General features: G+C 41.0%; 1 protein-coding gene across 1 annotated transcript in view; it reads left to right on the forward strand.

The window, feature by feature from the left end:
- Window positions 1-767: 767 nt before the first annotated feature.
- LOC131942945 (uncharacterized) overlaps window positions 768-19947 on the forward strand; it is a 35423-nt gene continuing 16243 nt past the window's right edge. Inside the window, exons 1-2 of the mRNA XM_059302913.1 lie at window positions 768-947; window positions 18907-18998. Coding sequence (XP_059158896.1) covers window positions 18931-18998 — 68 coding nt within the window. The 5' untranslated portion in view covers window positions 768-947; window positions 18907-18930. The remainder of the gene's footprint in view (window positions 948-18906; window positions 18999-19947) is intronic.

Genomic DNA, 19947 nt, shown 5'->3' on the forward strand with positions numbered 1-19947 from the left:
GATATTTTAAGAAATGTCTTAGCCTTGTGCCCATCTCCCACCCCCTCACTATACTGTACAATGGTGTATTCATTCTTCATCCCACCCACGGGATATTTCTTGTAACCCACACAAATAATAATTGCCAACCCCACCCCCTACCCACCTCAAGTGCAGCCATACTGCAATAATTCCCCCCCCCCCCCCACCCCTAACTTTTGAAGCCCACGCAAGTGCATTAACTAGGCTCCCCCCCCTTCACCATAATTTTTCCGACCCCCACCGATCACTAGCTGCATCCTGTACCTTTGTCTAAGTAAGGGCACTAGATCAACCGTTATGTGCGCGGGGGAGACGGGGGAGAGTGGAGGTGTTTGGGGGGTGGGGGTGCATGACCGTTAAGCACTATCACAGCTGACTGAACAGATCTGGAATGTAGGTCAATGGGTCACACACCATCCCTCAATACATTGGCGACGGGTACCCAAGGACGGTTCCAGAACAAAAGACGGTTCCAGTAGAACGAGACCGCTGGAATTTGGGTGGGTGGGTGGAGGTGTGATGTCGCCACAAGCCGGGAACAAATTCTCTTCCTTCAAACACAAGGGCTCTTTGCTTCAGTGACATAAGAAAGGTCAATCACGCGAAAAAACAACCGCCACGGTTAAGCGCACACAGTACCAATCATGTATAGATAACTCTTGAAATGTTGCACCTTTGTAACTTTCCCACATAAAACACAAGAATGTGATGCGTGGGTTCAGGGGAGATCAACTAGTTTCTCATGGCTGATCACCCACTGATAGAGAAATGGATAAAACCCGTCAGTCGTGGGATAATCCGGTTGTGTGAGGTATAGCCGAGGTGTGTGGGATAATCCAGTTGTGTGAGGTATAGCCGAGGTGTGTGGGATAATCCAGTTGTGTGAAGTAGAGCCGAGGTGTGATCCACGCTCAATCAGACGGCAGGTAGGTTGGACCGCAGGTAGAAATTATCTGGACTGGTTTAAATCAAACAACGTGTGTAGAGTTCAGGTGTAGGGCATATTTCTTCTGGATACACGGCAAGGTTGGTGAGCTGGTTTACTTTTCGGTCAGGTGGTTTTGTTCGGGGTGGTTTTGTTCGGGGTGGTTTAGTTGGGGATGGTTTAGTTGAGGGTGGTTTTGTTCGGGGTGGTTTAGTGGGGGGGATTGTTGGGGGTGGTTTAGTTTGGGGTGGTTTTGTTCGGAGTGGTTTAGTATCCGACCGTTTTCTGTAACATTAACCGTACTATGGCATGTGACTTACCGTATTGTTACATCTGGTGTTCGTACAGTTACATGTATGCCGACACGACAAACAGTTACATCAATGCCTACACGACAAACATTTGCACGTATTGTTAGCAATTTTAACAAACTATAATTAACTGTCGAAGTGTTATTTTTACAAATTTTATGAAAACAAATTAAATCAGAAAACCCCGGTGATTGATGTTTACCGTTAAGGGGGCAGGTACACCCAGAATCATTGAAAAATCGTTTTTTTTCGAATATTGTTGTATGGTAATGTTATTTTATTCAGAATCCATTTCTCTATCCGTCTGTATGCATTAATTTGACCTGAGTGAAGTAGTTTTTTAGTTATTAGTGTCTAAAGTGGGTAGGGGTAGTCCGTCAGAATGTAAAAAATAGGGAAAATGTCGGACGGCAAGCCTTTTACAATACTCGGAAACGAACGATATAATAATAAATATAAACAATAAACACTCCCTTTACTATTAGAATAATTAGCTACTCCCTATTTCAAAATAGATCTACTTCCTATTAAAGATTTTTATTATTTTATACTTGGAATAATGACACATTTCACGGTTGAGGTATTAAAATTTACTAAAACTAAACTAGTATAGAAAGTGAGTTTTCTAAGTTATTATATGCAATCTACAGCTAGTGAAACTAGAAAAAGACATAGATTATGTTTATGTAAAATAAAACAGACTACCTTCTTGCTGACTAACAGTAATACTAATAGTAATAAAAATAAATAAAAAGTTTGTTTACATTTGGTAACCAGGTGGACACACCCACAAAGTCAAAACAAAAAATATAATATACATTGATGCAGACTCAAAATTCTACTAAATAGAATGATACATAGGAAAAGTACTTCTCAATGGTGATTCTGAATAAAACAAAACTAAATATTAAAGTCAATCATCTGGAAAATTATGTATTATGTAGATAGATAATGTGATAATAAATTAGTATTGACAGCGATTCTCTGAGAAACTATTTCATCGCACTTGTTGAAATGAAAGAAAGGGGCTAGCCAGTTCATGCATATTTAATTGTAATAATACAAAATGAAAAAGATAATCTGGTTGTTTCTAAGCTTATCCTCTCAGTTGTTGGTATTTTTTTTTTACATATTGTGAACAGATGAACTGTATTTGTGATGCAAAGCTAAGGCGCGGAAAGGTCAGATTAGTTTTTTGCCTTATAATGGACCTGCATAAAGTAAAAACACCAATGCCAATGGTCATATCATATAGAACACATTATTACCTCCTTACAGAAGTCATTGAAGCTATAAGACCAGTCTGGAGAAGTCCTTGCTAAGACATAGGAGGTAACAAATTGACTCAATAGCTACACCCACAACCAGAATGAGTCACTCAGCGACATGATAGGGAAGTAATTCCAAAAGAAAAGGAATCATTCTGTAATAATTGGAGACTTCTATAGCAATGGCAGAAGCTATATTTAGTTATGGAACACTATTCTGATGGTTTGCTGAGGGTGATAGACATACATCCAGGACAACTCTGTTAGAATTCTGCAAAACGGCCGATGTGTCGTATGTTACAAAAAACAAAAAAAACAGACATTTTGGGCTTTCAAGACTCTTTGTCAGGTCAGAAAGCACTAGGAATTAGGTGCTGAGGAGAAAGAATCTGAAAAACAGTGCTATCCTTTCTAAGCTGGAGTGTATTGCCTGTTTTCATGGAAGAAAATCAACTTTTTTTAGTATACGAAAAGTTTGCGAAAAACGACATGTTTGCAAATTGTCTTCCAGCTATTTTCCACAATTATTGTTCAATTGTGATAAAACTTTGCACACACATTCCCTGATATAGTGGCTATGGTATGAACCAAAATCTTTTACCTAGGTGTTATACTTTTTTAGATATGTAGGGCTATGTTCTGCTGTTTTCTCAAAATTTTAGCACATTTTTCAAATTTATGTCATGGACAAACCATAATGGTTAGTAACATGAGACTGGTTCATACCATAGCCATACATGTCTTTTAGATGCATTGAAAGTGTTACAGCTGTGTACTTGATACTTTGGTTTAAATTAGTTCTACAGTTGGGGTCATTTTTTTAATATTGCGGAGCACTTACATTTTTAAATTATTTTTAAAAAAATCTTTACTCCATATATAAACTTATTTCCTTACATTTGCCATATAATAGACTATGTAAGCTATACTGGTACCAAATTTGGCATCTGTAAGTCTAATAGTTTTTTTTTGGTAAATTTTTTAGTAAGGTAACCATGTTCTGGGTGTATCTGCCCCCTTAACTGCAAACATTTCTTAATCCTCTTAAACAAGATGTTTCCATGTTAAATGATATTATGAAATCCTTTCATTTTCTAAGTACCTATTTCTCAGGGCTTTTGTTGTTTCTTTACTTACAAACAACATTAGCAATATCTAAATCATCTTCAAATACGGTAATAAATGTGTACGTAGAGTAGCGAATGACTACTTTGATCGGGTGGAATTAATTATGTAAGCAGTATAGGCATGGAGTGATACATTAGTACAAATTTTCGCTCTTGGTTTAATTAAACGCCTTACTCAGATAAATAAATCAAAAGTAGTGAAAGTTTTTAAAGCGAACTCGAAATATTATAGTTTCTATGGAATTTGTGCTAATCTTGTACCAAAACAAATTTTGTGAACATCGCTCGAGTAATTAGCGACATGGTTTTAATGAACACAAGCAGGTCCTCGTGGTAGAGGGGGGGGGTCAGAAGGTAGGTCAATGTTTTCTGGGGTGGCTCGTGACCTGGATCCACCTGGTGACCTCATAACGGCGCTACCTGCTGGGTTTATAGGTGAGCTGATGTCTGGAATGTGCAGACTTTATGGGGGGGGGGGGGGGTTAAAGGAGATGAGAGATGGTAGGGTGGTTGGATGCTAGGATGGTTGGATGCTAGAGTGGTTGGATGCTGGGGTGGTTGGATGCTAGGATGGTTGGTTGTTAGGGTGGTTGGATGCTAGGGTGGTTGGATGCTAGAGTGGTTGGTTGTTTCGATGGATGGCGTGATGGTAGGGTGGTTTGATAGTAGAATGGTAGGGTGGTTGGGTTATCGGGTGGTTCTATGGTTGGATGTCGTGATGGTAAGATGGCACAGTGGTTGGATGGTAGGTTGGTTGTATGGTAGGTTGGTTGGATGGTAGGTTGGTTGGATGGTAGGTTGGTTGGATGGTAGGTTGGTTGGATGGTTGGTTGGTTGGATGGTTGGTTGGTTGGATGGTAGGTTGGTTGGATGGTAGGTTGGTTGGATGGTAGGTTGGTTGGATGGTAGGTTGGTTGGATGGTAGGTTGGTTGGATGGTAGGTTGGTTGGATGGTAGGTTGGTTGGATGTTTTGATGGCGTGAGGGTAAGATGCTAGGGTAGTTTGATGGTTGGGATGTTTGTGATGATGCCTATGTATAAGTGAGTGAATTATTTTAGTGACTGTATAAGCACGTGAACATGCGAGTGTATATGTGTTTGTGTGTGTGTATGTGTGTGTGTATGTGTGTGTATGTGTGTGTATGTGTGTGTATGTGTGTGTATGTGTGTTTGTGTGTGTGTATGTGTTTGTGAGTGTGTGTGTATGTGTGTGTGTGTGTGCGTGTATAACAGCCTGAAGCTGCATGCATTATCTGTGTTTCACGAGTTCGAAAGGTTACTCACATGTGCCTGCAACTGCCTGCAACTACCTGCACACTCAAGTGCCTAAAATAATCGTTTGGGGTGAGTTTACCTTTCAGTTACACCTGAGGGCAAGAAAACAACAGTCGACCCTCACACCCCCCCCCCCCCCTCCACCTCCCCCAGTCTTCCGAGAGTAAATTGCGTTAAGTTAAAAAAATATTTTAACATTCCTGTGTCAATTTCTTGTAGCCTAAGCTCAATGTCGTCAATCCTTCATGCATTACCTACACCCCATCCCCCCTCCTCACACACACACACACCCCGTCAACAGAAAATCTTTGTCCGTCTCAACCCAGAATTATAATTATTTACAGTGTCAGCATATTTATGTCACACACACAAACGCGCACACACATGCACGCACACATACATACATACACATACATACACATCCACACATTATTTAAGATTAAATTTGAACTGGGCACTGCTAATCATCAACACATATCGACTCAACTGTATTACAACTTAATTTGTTTTTAAAAATCCTATTTTATTTCAAACAATTCCTCTGTGATGATAATAATTAAACATTCAGTGGCAGAACTAGAAAAAACTTAAACGTTTTGAGCTCTGGCCAAAGTTTTGTTCGAGCGTGTCTTACAGTCTACATGCTTCTGCTTAGCTCATGTGGGTCATAAAACTGCGTGTCTTACAGTCTACATGCTTCTGCTTAGCTCATGTGGGTCATAAAACTGCGTGTCTTACAGTCTACATGCTTCTGCTTAGCTCATGTGGGTGATAAACTGCGTGTCTTACAGTCTACATGCTTCTGCTTAGCTCATGTGGGTGATAAAACTGCGTGTCTTACAGTCTACATGCTTCTGCTTAGCTCATGTGGGTGATAAAACTGCGTGTCTTACAGTCTACATGCTTCTGCTTAGCTCATGTGGGTCATAAAACTGCGTGTCTTACAGTCTACATGCTTCTGCTTAGCTCATGTGGGTGATAAAACTGCGTGTCTTACAGTCTACATGCTTCTGCTTAGCTCATGTGGGTCATAAAACTGCGTGTCTTACAGTCTACATGCTTCTGCTTAGCTCATGTGGGTCATAAAACTGCGTGTCTTACAGTCTACATGCTTCTGCTTAGCTCATGTGGGTGATAAAACTGCGTGTCTTACAGTCTACATGCTTCTGCTTAGCTCATGTGGGTGATAAAACTGCGTGTCTTACAGTCTACATGCTTCTGCTTAGCTCATGTGGGTGATAAAACTGCGTGTCTTACAGTCTACATGCTTCTGCTTAGCTCATGTGGGTGATAAAACTGCGTGTCTTACAGTCTACATGCTTCTGCTTAGCTCATGTGGGTCATAAAACTGCGTGTCTTACAGTCTACATGCTTCTGCTTAGCTCATGTGGGTGATAAAACTGCGTGTCTTACAGTCTACATGCTTCTGCTTAGCTCATGTGGGTGATAAAACTGCGTGTCTTACAGTCTACATGCTTCTGCTTAGCCCATGTGGGTCATAAAACTGCGTGTCTTACAGTCTACATGCTTCTGCTTAGCTCATGTGGGTGATAAAACTGCGTGTCTTACAGTCTACATGCTTCTGCTTAGCTCATGTGGGTGATAAAACTGCGTGTCTTACAGTCTACATGCTTCTGCTTAGCTCATGTGGGTGATAAAACTGCGTGTCTTACAGTCTACATGCTTCTGCATAGCTCATGTGGGTCATAAAACTGCGTGTCTTACAGTCTACATGCTTCTGCTTAGCTCATGTGGGTCATAAAACTGCGTGTCTTACAGTCTACATGCTTCTGCTTAGCTCATGTGGGTGATAAAACTGCGTGTCTTACAGTCTACATGCTTCTGCTTAGCTCATGTGGGTCATAAAACTGCGTGTCTTACAGTCTACATGCTTCTGCTTAGCTCATGTGGGTCATAAAACTGCGTGTCTTACAGTCTACATGCTTCTGCTTAGCTCATGTGGGTGATAAAACTGCGTGTCTTACAGTCTACATGCTTCTGCTTAGCTCATGTGGGTGATAAAACTGCGTGTCTTACAGTCTACATGCTTCTGCTTAGCTCATGTGGGTGATAAAACTGCGTGTCTTACAGTCTACATGCTTCTGCTTAGCTCATGTGGGTGATAAAACTGCGTGTCTTACAGTCTACATGCTTCTGCTTAGCTCATGTGGGTGATAAAACTGCGTGTCTTACAGTCTACATGCTTCTGCTTAGCTCATGTGGGTGATAAAACTGCGTGTCTTACAGTCTACATGCTTCTGCTTAGCTCATGTGGGTGATAAAACTGCGTGTCTTACAGTCTACATGCTTCTGCTTAGCTCATGTGGGTGATAAAACTGCGTGTCTTACAGTCTACATGCTTCTGCTTAGCTCATGTGGGTGATAAAACTGCGTGTCTTACAGTCTACATGCTTCTGCTTAGCTCATGTGGGTCATAAAACTGCGTGTCTTACAGTCTACATGCTTCTGCTTAGCTCATGTGGGTGATAAAACTGCGTGTCTTACAGTCTACATGCTTCTGCTTAGCTCATGTGGGTCATAAAACTGCGTGTCTTACAGTCTACATGCTTCTGCTTAGCTCATGTGGGTGATAAAACTGCGTGTCTTACAGTCTACATGCTTCTGCTTAGCTCATGTGGGTCATAAAACTGCGTGTCTTACAGTCTACATGCTTCTGCTTAGCTCATGTGGGTCATAAAACTGCGTGTCTTACAGTCTACATGCTTCTGCTTAGCTCATGTGGGTCATATTTATTGCGTGTCTTACAGTCTACATGCTTCTGCTTAGCTCATGTGGGTCATAAAACTGCGTGTCTTACAGTCTACATGCTTCTGCTTAGCTCATGTGGGTCATAAAACTGCGTGTCTTACAGTCTACATGCTTCTGCTTAGCTCATGTGGGTCATAAAACTGCGTGTCTTACAGTCTACATGCTTCTGCTTAGCTCATGTGGGTGATAAAACTGCGTGTCTTACAGTCTACATGCTTCTGCTTAGCTCATGTGGGTCATAAAACTGCGTGTCTTACAGTCTACATGCTTCTGCTTAGCTCATGTGGGTCATAAAACTGCGTGTCTTACAGTCTACATGCTTCTGCTTAGCTCATGTGGGTCATAAAACTGCGTGTCTTACAGTCTACATGCTTCTGCTTAGCTCATGTGGGTGATAAAACTGCGTGTCTTACAGTCTACATGCTTCTGCTTAGCTCATGTGGGTCATAAAACTGCGTGTCTTACAGTCTACATGCTTCTGCTTAGCTCATGTGGGTCATAAAACTGCGTGTCTTACAGTCTACATGCTTCTGCTTAGCTCATGTGGGTCATAAAACTGCGTGTCTTACAGTCTACATGCTTCTGCTTAGCTCATGTGGGTCATAAAACTGCGTGTCTTACAGTCTACATGCTTCTGCTTAGCTCATGTGGGTCATAAAACTGCGTGTCTTACAGTCTACATGCTTCTGCTTAGCTCATGTGGGTGATAAAACTGCGTGTCTTACAGTCTACATGCTTCTGCTTAGCTCATGTGGGTCATAAAACTGCGTGTCTTACAGTCTACATGCTTCTGCTTAGCTCATGTGGGTCATAAAACTGCGTGTCTTACAGTCTACATGCTTCTGCTTAGCTCATGTGGGTGATAAAACTGCGTGTCTTACAGTCTACATGCTTCTGCTTAGCTCATGTGGGTGATAAAACTGCGTGTCTTACAGTCTACATGCTTCTGCTTAGCTCATGTGGGTGATAAAACTGCGTGTCTTACAGTCTACATGCTTCTGCTTAGCTCATGTGGGTGATAAAACTGCGTGTCTTACAGTCTACATGCTTCTGCTTAGCTCATGTGGGTGATAAAACTGCGTGTCTTACAGTCTACATGCTTCTGCTTAGCTCATGTGGGTCATAAAACTGCGTGTCTTACAGTCTACATGCTTCTGCTTAGCTCATGTGGGTGATAAAACTGCGTGTCTTACAGTCTACATGCTTCTGCTTAGCTCATGTGGGTGATAAAACTGCGTGTCTTACAGTCTACATGCTTCTGCTTAGCTCATGTGGGTGATAAAACTGCGTGTCTTACAGTCTACATGCTTCTGCTTAGCTCATGTGGGTGATAAAACTGCGTGTCTTCCAGTCTACATGCTTCTGCTTAGCTCATGTGGGTCATAAAACTGCGTGTCTTACAGTCTACATGCTTCTGCTTAGCTCATGTGGGTGATAAAACTGCGTGTCTTACAGTCTACATGCTTCTGCTTAGCTCATGTGGGTGATAAAACTGCGTGTCTTACAGTCTACATGCTTCTGCTTAGCTCATGTGGGTGATAAAACTGCGTGTCTTACAGTCTACATGCTTCTGCTTAGCTCATGTGGGTGATAAAACTGCGTGTCTTACAGTCTACATGCTTCTGCTTAGCTCATGTGGGTGATAAAACTGCGTGTCTTACAGTCTACATGCTTCTGCTTAGCTCATGTGGGTGATAAAACTGCGTGTCTTACAGTCTACATGCTTCTGCTTAGCTCATGTGGGTGATAAAACTGCGTGTCTTACAGTCTACATGCTTCTGCTTAGCTCATGTGGGTGATAAAACTGCGTGTCTTACAGTCTACATGCTTCTGCTTAGCTCATGTGGGTGATAAAACTGCGTGTCTTACAGTCTACATGCTTCTGCTTAGCTCATGTGGGTGATAAAACTGCGTGTCTTACAGTCTACATGCTTCTGCTTAGCTCATGTGGGTGATAAAACTGCGTGTCTTACAGTCTACATGCTTCTGCTTAGCTCATGTGGGTGATAAAACTGCGTGTCTTACAGTCTACATGCTTCTGCTTAGCTCATGTGGGTCATAAAACTGCGTGTCTTACAGTCTACATGCTTCTGCTTAGCTCATGTGGGTCATAAAACTGCGTGTCTTACAGTCTACATGCTTCTGCTTAGCTCATGTGGGTGATAAAACTGCGTGTCTTACAGTCTACATGCTTCTGCTTAGCTCATGTGGGTCATAAAACTGCGTGTCTTACAGTCTACATGCTTCTGCTTAGCTCATGTGGGTCATAAAACTGCGTGTCTTACAGTCTACATGCTTCTGCTTAGCTCATGTGGGTCATAACACTGCGTGTCTTACAGTCTACATGCTTCTGCTTAGCTCATGTGGGTCATAAAACTGCGTGTCTTACAGTCTACATGCTTCTGCTTAGCTCATGTGGGTGATAAAACTGCGTGTCTTACAGTCTATATGCTTCTGCTTAGCTCATGTGGGTGATAAAACTGCGTGTCTTACAGTCTACATGCTTCTGCTTAGCTCATGTGGGTCATAAAACTGCGTGTCTTACAGTCTACATGCTTCTGCTTAGCTCATGTGGGTGATAAAACTGCGTGTCTTACAGTCTACATGCTTCTGCTTAGCTCATGTGGGTGATAAAACTGCGTGTCTTACAGTCTACATGCTTCTGCTTAGCTCATGTGGGTGATAAAACTGCGTGTCTTACAGTCTACATGCTTCTGCTTAGCTCATGTGGGTGATAAAACTGCGTGTCTTCCAGTCTACATGCTTCTGCTTAGCTCATGTGGGTCATAAAACTGCGTGTCTTACAGTCTACATGCTTCTGCTTAGCTCATGTGGGTGATAAAACTGCGTGTCTTACAGTCTACATGCTTCTGCTTAGCTCATGTGGGTCATAAAACTGCGTGTCTTACAGTCTACATGCTTCTGCTTAGCTCATGTGGGTCATAAAACTGCGTGTCTTACAGTCTACATGCTTCTGCTTAGCTCATGTGGGTCATAAAACTGCGTGTCTTACAGTCTACATGCTTCTGCTTAGCTCATGTGGGTCATAAAACTGCGTGTCTTACAGTCTACATGCTTCTGCTAAGCTCATGTGGGTCATAAAACTGCGTGTCTTACAGTCTACATGCTTCTGCTTAGCTCATGTGGGTCATAAAACTGCGTGTCTTACAGTCTACATGCTTCTGCTTAGCTCATGTGGGTCATAAAACTGCGTGTCTTACAGTCTACATGCTTCTGCTTAGCTCATGTGGGTGATAAAACTGCGTGTCTTACAGTCTACATGCTTCTGCTTAGCTCATGTGGGTGATAAAACTGCGTGTCTTACAGTCTACATGCTTCTGCTTAGCTCATGTGGGTCATAAAACTGCGTGTCTTACAGTCTACATGCTTCTGCTTAGCTCATGTGGGTCATAAAACTGCGTGTCTTACAGTCTACATGCTTCTGCTTAGCTCATGTGGGTCATAAAACTACGTGTCTTACAGTCTACATGCTTCTGCTTAGCTCATGTGGGTCATAAAACTGCGTGTCTTACAGTCTACATGCTTCTGCTTAGCTCATGTGGGTCATAAAACTGCGTGTCTTACAGTCTACATGCTTCTGCTTAGCTCATGTGGGTGATAAAACTGCGTGTCTTACAGTCTACATGCTTCTGCTTAGCTCATGTGGGTCATAAAACTGCGTGTCTTACAGTCTACATGCTTCTGCTTAGCTCATGTGGGTCATAAAACTGCGTGTCTTACAGTCTACATGCTTCTGCTTAGCTCATGTGGGTCATAAAACTGCGTGTCTTACAGTCTACATGCTTCTGCTTAGCTCATGTGGGTCATAAAACTGCGTGTCTTACAGTCTACATGCTTCTGCTTAGCTCATGTGGGTCATAAAACTGCGTGTCTTACAGTCTACATGCTTCTGCTTAGCTCATGTGGGTCATAAAACTGCGTGTCTTACAGTCTACATGCTTCTGCTTAGCTCATGTGGGTGATAAAACTGCGTGTCTTACAGTCTACATGCTTCTGCTTAGCTCATGTGGGTCATAAAACTGCGTGTCTTACAGTCTACATGCTTCTGCTTAGCTCATGTGGGTCATAAAACTGCGTGTCTTACAGTCTACATGCTTCTGCTTAGCTCATGTGGGTCATAAAACTGCGTGTCTTACAGTCTACATGCTTCTGCTTAGCTCATGTGGGTCATAAAACTGCGTGTCTTACAGTCTACATGCTTCTGCTTAGCTCATGTGGGTCATAAAACTGCGTGTCTTACAGTCTACATGCTTCTGCTTAGCTCATGTGGGTCATAAAACTGCGTGTCTTACAGTCTACATGCTTCTGCTTAGCTCATGTGGGTCATAAAACTGCGTGTCTTACAGTCTACATGCTTCTGCTTAGCTCATATGGGTCATAAAACTGCGTGTCTTACAGTCTACATGCTTCTGCTTAGCTCATGTGGGTCATAAAACTGCGTGTCTTACAGTCTACATGCTTCTGCTTAGCTCATGTGGGTGATAAAACTGCGTGTCTTACAGTCTACATGCTTCTGCTTAGCTCATGTGGGTCATAAAACTGCGTGTCTTACAGTCTACATGCTTCTGCTTAGCTCATGTGGGTGATAAAACTGCGTATCTTACAGTCTACATGCTTCTGCTTAGCTCATGTGGGTCATAAAACTGCGTGTCTTACAGTCTACATGCTTCTGCTTAGCTCATGTGGGTGATAAAACTGCGTGTCTTACAGTCTACATGCTTCTGCTTAGCTCATGTGGGTGATAAAACTGCGTGTCTTCCAGTCTACATGCTTCTGCTTAGCTCATTTGGGTCATAAAACTGCGTGTCTTACAGTCTACATGCTTCTGCTTAGCTCATGTGGGTGATAAAACTGCGTGTCTTACAGTCTACATGCTTCTGCTTAGCTCATGTGGGTGATAAAACTGCGTGTCTTACAGTCTACATGCTTCTGCTTAGCTCATGTGGGTGATAAAACTGCGTGTCTTACAGTCTACATGCTTCTGCTTAGCTCATGTGGGTGATAAAACTGCGTGTCTTACAGTCTACATGCTTCTGCTTAGCTCATGTGGGTCATAAAACTGCGTGTCTTACAGTCTACATGCTTCTGCTTAGCTCATGTGGGTCATAAAACTGCGTGTCTTACAGTCTACATGCTTCTGCTAAGCTCATGTGGGTCATAAAACTGCGTGTCTTACAGTCTACATGCTTCTGCTTAGCTCATGTGGGTCATAAAACTGCGTGTCTTACAGTCTACATGCTTCTGCTTAGCTCATGTGGGTCATAAAACTGCGTGTCTTACAGTCTACATGCTTCTGCTTAGCTCATGTGGGTGATAAAACTGCGTGTCTTACAGTCTACATGCTTCTGCTTAGCTCATGTGGGTCATAAAACTGCGTGTCTTACAGTCTACATGCTTCTGCTTAGCTCATGTGGGTGATAAAACTGCGTGTCTTACAGTCTACATGCTTCTGCTTAGCTCATGTGGGTGATAAAACTGCGTGTCTTACAGTCTACATGCTTCTGCTTAGCTCATGTGGGTGATAAAACTGCGTGTCTTACAGTCTACATGCTTCTGCTTAGCTCATGTGGGTGATAAAACTGCGTGTCTTACAGTCTACATGCTTCTGCTTAGCTCATGTGGGTCATAAAACTGCGTGTCTTACAGTCTACATGCTTCTGCTTAGCTCATGTGGGTGATAAAACTGCGTGTCTTACAGTCTACATGCTTCTGCTTAGCTCATGTGGGTGATAAAACTGCGTGTCTTACAGTCTACATGCTTCTGCTTAGCTCATGTGGGTCATAAAACTGTGTGTCTTACAGTCTACATGCTTCTGCTTAGCTCATGTGGGTCATAAAACTGCGTGTCTTACAGTCTACATGCTTCTGCTTAGCTCATGTGGGTCATAAAACTGCGTGTCTTACAGTCTACATGCTTCTGCTTAGCTCATGTGGGTGATAAAACTGCGTGTCTTACAGTCTACATGCTTCTGCTTAGCTCATGTGGGTGATAAAACTGCGTGTCTTACAGTCTACATGCTTCTGCTTAGCTCATGTGGGTCATAAAACTGCGTGTCTTACAGTCTACATGCTTCTGCTTAGCTCATGTGGGTGATAAAACTGCGTGTCTTACAGTCTACATGCTTCTGCTTAGCTCATGTGGGTCATAAAACTGCGTGTCTTACAGTCTACATGCTTCTGCTTAGCTCATGTGGGTCATAAAACTGCGTGTCTTACAGTCTACATGCTTCTGCTTAGCTCATGTGGGTCATAAAACTGCTTACATCAGCGCATTTATGTAATTAAATTACTCAAGCTGCCGTGTTAATGAGGCCGCTGTACAGCCAATCTTTGTCGGTAGGAAAATAGGAATCATCGTGTGGATACTATGTCATGTGGATCTTTTCTAGTGAGGATATTTTTTGTCGTGTGGATATTTTTGCAATTATACTGTTACCTGTAAATCCCACCCGTTACATGTAGTTTTCTGATACCTGTAGTTTCCACATATTACCTGTAGTTTCCATCTGATACCTATAGTTTCATGTTACCAGTAGTTTCCAACTGTTACCTGTAGTTTCCATATGATATCTTTAGTTTCATGTTACCTGTAGTTTCCAACTGTTACCTGTAGTTTCCATATGATATCTGTAGTTTCATGTTACCTGTAGTTTCCAACTGTTACCTGTAGTTTCCAACTGTTACCTGTAGTTTCCATATGATATCTGTAGTTTCATGTTACCTGTAGTTTCCAACTGTTACCTGTAGTTTCCATATGATATCTGTAGTTTCATATTACCTGTAGTTTCCACCTGTTACCCGTAGTTTCCACCTATTACCTGTAGTTTCCACCTGTTACCCGTAGTTTCCACCTATTACCTGTAGTTACCACCTGTTACCCGTAGTTTCCAACTGTTACCTGTAGTTACAACCTGTTACCTGTAATTAAAACCTGTTACCTGTAGTTTCCATTTGTTACCTGTAGTTTCCACCTGTTACCTGTTGTTTCCAACTGTTACCTGTAGAATCCACATAGTACCTGTAGTTTCTGCCTGTTACCTGTAGTTTCCATCTGATACCTGTAGTTTCCACCTGTTACCTGTAGTTTCCACCTATTATAACCCACGTGTTTCCATGTAAAAAAAATCGTTCTAAACATAAAATGTGTACCCCGCCCGGTAAAAAAGTTTTTCAACACGTCAGCATTGGCCAAAGTTCTCCGTATTTCCAGAAGAAAAATGATTTATCTTTGAAACTTTGGGGTGTATAGATTTTTACACGATGTTACCCCCTCCCCATAACCTGGTGTGTCTATCATCCCTCCACCTGGTTTTGAAGGTCATGCATCTACCCACCCCCACCCCTCGTGCAAATCCTCCCCTATTCACACCCCCCTCTCAGCTGACAAAGACAGCAATATAAAACTGTTCTCAATACCGGACAGCCATTAAAAACAAGACGAGAAACCAAGGTCAGAGAGCGATGAGAAACATCAGAGAGCGACGCGAGAGTCTGGTACCTGACCCTGACCCGTCATGCCGTCTGCAACTTTAGCTCGAGTTAAATTTATAGCTCAGGTTTAAACAGCTGCATTGTATGTATTGATGTTGTTTGCTATTCCAACCCCTCACTCACCCACCCCTCACTCCCTCACTCACCCCTCACTCACTCCCTCACTCACCCACCCCCTCACTCACCCACCCCCTCACTCCTTCACTCACCCCATCAAAATCAGCAATTTTTTTCTACTTTAGGTCCTTAGATTAAAATAAATAAAAAGATAAACCTGGAGTGATCTCCCCTAAACTTTCTCGAATATTCTTATATAACACTACGGTGGATGGCAACTCGGGATATAGACATGATTTATAATCCATTTTAATTACATAAACTTTTTAAAATAGAACAAAATCTGCTTGAAAAAAGAATTGCGCAAGCACCAAGTGAACGACAAACAATCTGTGCGGAATATTATTAGTACTTTATAAATACACATGCCTTTTTGAGAAATCGGAGATAGCGTAAATTACTACTTTCAGAAATTACTCAAAATTTGACAGTAGGCAGAGAATTCGATATTTTACTTATTTTTGAAACTTCGTTTATCTTTCTTAAAGTAGTCAAGTTATACTAGTTATAGGCTTTTGAAAAACCAAACGTTTCACTTCCGGTTTCCGGAAATCGCTAAAAAATCGATACAGATCTACAAATTCGATATAATACTTGTATATGAAATTTGATTAACACATCTGTAACGTTACTCAAGTTATCATGTTTACACACACACACACACACACACACACACACACACACGCGCGCGCGCGCGCGGATAGAACGCTGACATTTTTATAAATCTGCATTTTTTATTTTTGCCCGATTAAAATAAGTCCACTATACTCCGTATATGATGTACTGAGGTGTAAAACGATGAAAACTGTCAAAATTTCATGTGATTTTTGTGCACGATTACAATACTTCCTCTATACTCTGTATACGAGAAAGTAAAAATGGCATCAGAATGGGTAGAATTTAGATAATTTGACAAGAAAATGCATCTTTTATTTATAATATCGTTTCCTCTACAAGTATCGTTTCCTCTACAAATATCGTATCATTTTCCTACAAGTATCGTTTCCTCTACAATTATCGTTTCCTCTACAAGTATAGATACCTCTACAAATATCGTTTACTCTGCAAGTATCGTTTCCTCTGTAAGTATCGTTCCCTCTGCAAGTATCGTTTCCTCTACGAATATCGTATCGTTTCTTCTACAAGTCAAACAGTGACTGAATCTACCAGATAAATTATTATCAGACCGACGTGCTCACCTTTTGATGCACGTGCACTACGAATGTTTATGTTCTCTAAGGGGTCAGATCTGCTACAAAAAATGTTTATTTAACCTGAGATGAGAGCCGTATTAAAGTTTAGGGTATATGTTGGATTAGAGGGATTAGTGGGATTAGTGGGATTAGAGGGATGAGTGGGTTTTATTTTACGTTCTTGTAGTGGGCTAACGGCATGTGTTGGATTAGAGGGATTAGTGGGATGAGTTGGTTTTATTTTACGTTCTTGTAGTGGGCTAACAGCATGTGTTGGATTAGTGGGTTTTATTGTACAAGCTAGTAGTAGTAGTAGTCTTAATGTATGTGTGGGATTAGTTGGTTTTATTTTACGAGCCGGCCCATGAGTAGTCTTACTGTAAGTGCGGGATTGTTGTTGTTTATTTGACGTGTTGTTAAACACATTTCCTAGTACACTCCCACCCCACACGCTCATACACCACAGCCCAACCCCCACGCCACGCCAACAGAAAACAACCAAACACACCCACATCTCCCAGTGGCGGAACTAGAAAAAAGAGCCACTCCGCAAAAAATCTTTTTAGACCCCCCCCCCCCCAAAGATAAATATATATATATATATATATATATATAGGCCTATATACGTATATATATATATATATATACATATACATATATACATATATATATATATATATATATATATATATATATATATATATATATATATATATATATATATATATATATATATATATATATATATATATACACATATACAAACAAAATACGAACTAGGATGCTCATTGCTGGCCTGTTCGTGTTTTGAAAAAAAAGTTGTTTTTTTTTTCCAATTAAAACAAAATATTACTTCATGTCATGTGTGGAAGTGCTTCAGTGTGTTTTGGGAAAATCGTTTTTTTTTTATATCTGCTATAAGACCTCTCAACTACTATTTGGCCAAAAGAATTTAAAACATGACATCTTTGTAGAAGCAATGGTGTCTCGTGTTATGATTATTTTTATGGTTTTTTTGTGTTTATATTATTAATTTTATACACATTTCATTTTTATACAATGTCATTCTTCAGTAAGTACATTCTATTAAAAAAATAATAATTAAGAGAAGTAATTGCTTTTTAATTTGTTTAGTACAAATCTATTAAAAGGAGCTTATGAGCACCCCTTTTGACTATTTAAAAAAGGGAAATAAGTCATGTAAGAGGTTTGAATGTTTGCTTATCTTTGCTAAGAATTTTTTTTTTTTTAAATTTAACTAAGAAAAAATTATTATGGTCGGCTGTGGGCCCCTAAATGGCGTGACACCCCCCCCCCCCCCCCGCACTGTAGTTCCGCCCCTGACATCTCCAATACCAACTCCGCTTGCGGCTGAAGAGAAGGGCGGTATTCCTATAGTTCACTGGGCTCTGTTCGTCTTTTGACTGATGCAGTTGAACTTTCGCTTGAGTTATCTCTTCCAGTCCTTGATTCTTGGGCTCTAACTGTAAAGGACACTCAACTAGGCCCTAGTGTTTCATTGGTGTCGGTTCGACTGTAAATTAAAGTAATTTTTTTAAGCTTTACAAATGTGTATGGGGGAAAAACTTTTTTATGTTGGAAGTGGCTACTGTGATTAGTTTTTAGGCATTGTGTGGTTTGACCTTTCAATGAATGGTTCATCGAAAAGGTTATGTGGGGAGGTGTTAGTGTCACGTGATTCTAGATGATTCTGGAATGGCCAGCAATTTTCATGTGGTTTAATTTGCCAGATTTTTTTTAGACGTCAAAGTGTTCGCAGGTTTGATTAATTTTTTTTTTACAAAAATCACTAGAGTCTATCGAGGTGCAAAAAAATCGTTTTGAGATTTTTTGTAGAAATTTCGCCCCCCCCCTTCCATTGCGGGGTCTGGAGGTATGGTAGCCCCGCCCCTGGTTATATAACGGACCGATTTCTTTCAAAGTTAAGACACGATGTCATTGTAAGGTGACAGCGACTTTGACTTAATTGGCTGCTTAATTATTTTTTTAAAATTAATTCATATTTCCTATACTATTTCTTGTTCATTTATAGTGGAGTTATTTTTATTTTATTTTTAAAAGTTTTAAAGTTTTAAATTCAAGCTTCTATGTAACAATGCACTAAAAAGAAAAAGAAATGATATATAATAATTCTCCGTACTTTAAATAACTACAAAGCAAATAGAAGGTCACTATACAGTCACATAGACCTATAATGTATTGAATCACAATAAAATTGCGTGACTTAAAAGAATTGCGTACCAAAAAAAAAACAATATGGCTGTAATAGTTGCCCATATTATAAGTGAACTAGTTTTATGTCCCCATGGTTTTAGTTAACTGCGTTAACTTTGACTGAAATAATTTCCTATGCGCTGTCTGTTTCAGGTCTAGCTAGTCCGGTCACGTGAGATGGGTAACTCGATGATTTGTGCCCCGGGCATTGAACGGAGGGCAAAGGTCAAGGCGGAGAAGAAAAGGTGAGTTTAGGCACAAAATGGTGGGAGTCTGGTATTGGTATGGGAGTTTGGTGTTTGTCTGGGGGTTTGGTGTTTGTCTGGGGGTTTGGTGTTGGTGTGAGTAACAAAATGGTGAGGGTTTGGTATTGGTGTGGGGGTTTGGTGTTTGTGTGAGTACTAAAATGGTGGGGGTTTGGTATTGGTGTGGGGGTTTGGTGTTTGTGTGAGTAAAAAAATGGTGGGGGTGTGGTATTGGTGTGGGTGTTTGGTGTTTGAGTAAAAAAAATTGTGGGGGTTTGGTATTGGTGTGGGTGTTTGGTGTTTGTGTGAGCATCAAAATGGTGTGAGTTTCGTATTGGTGTGGGTGTTTGGTGTTTGTGTGAGCATCAAAATGGTGGGGGTTTGGTATTGGTGTGGGGGTTTGGTGTTTGTGTGAGTACTGAAATGGTGTGAGTAGAGTAGTATTGGTGTGAAGCTATGAGGGCGTGATGTCCTAAACAAGACACACGTGAAGTTATGGCCAGATAAAACTTGAGAAAACCTGGTACGAAATGTAGAGATTGGCTAGCAGAAAAAAAAACCCATCTTAACAGGGGAGAAAACACGGCCAGGGGAGGTTAATGGGAGTCTCCTGGTGAGTTCACGGGGTCAAGGGAGCTACGGTTAATCACGGCCAATGTTGGCTTGACCAACGTATCTTGTCAATCTGCCTATTGGGATGGGTCTATTACATTTACACTCGTGTACTCATCTCTCTATTGGGATGGGTCTGTTACACTCTTCATCTCTCTATTGGGATGGGTCTGTTTCAATCGTGTATTCTGATTCTAAACTTGACTGAAACACAATTTTAATTGTATGCTTCTTACAAGCATTTTTAAAGCCAATACGGATTGAATACACATAGGCCTAAAAAATTACGTTAAAATATTGGCAAATGGTGTTTATTTTATGTACGAACTAAACAGCA

The sequence above is a fragment of the Physella acuta genome, unplaced genomic scaffold (genome assembly GCF_028476545.2).
Source record: "Physella acuta isolate Inbredline_101_S28 unplaced genomic scaffold, ASM2847654v3 ptg000434l, whole genome shotgun sequence".
Taxonomy (NCBI): domain Eukaryota; kingdom Metazoa; phylum Mollusca; class Gastropoda; family Physidae; genus Physella; species Physella acuta.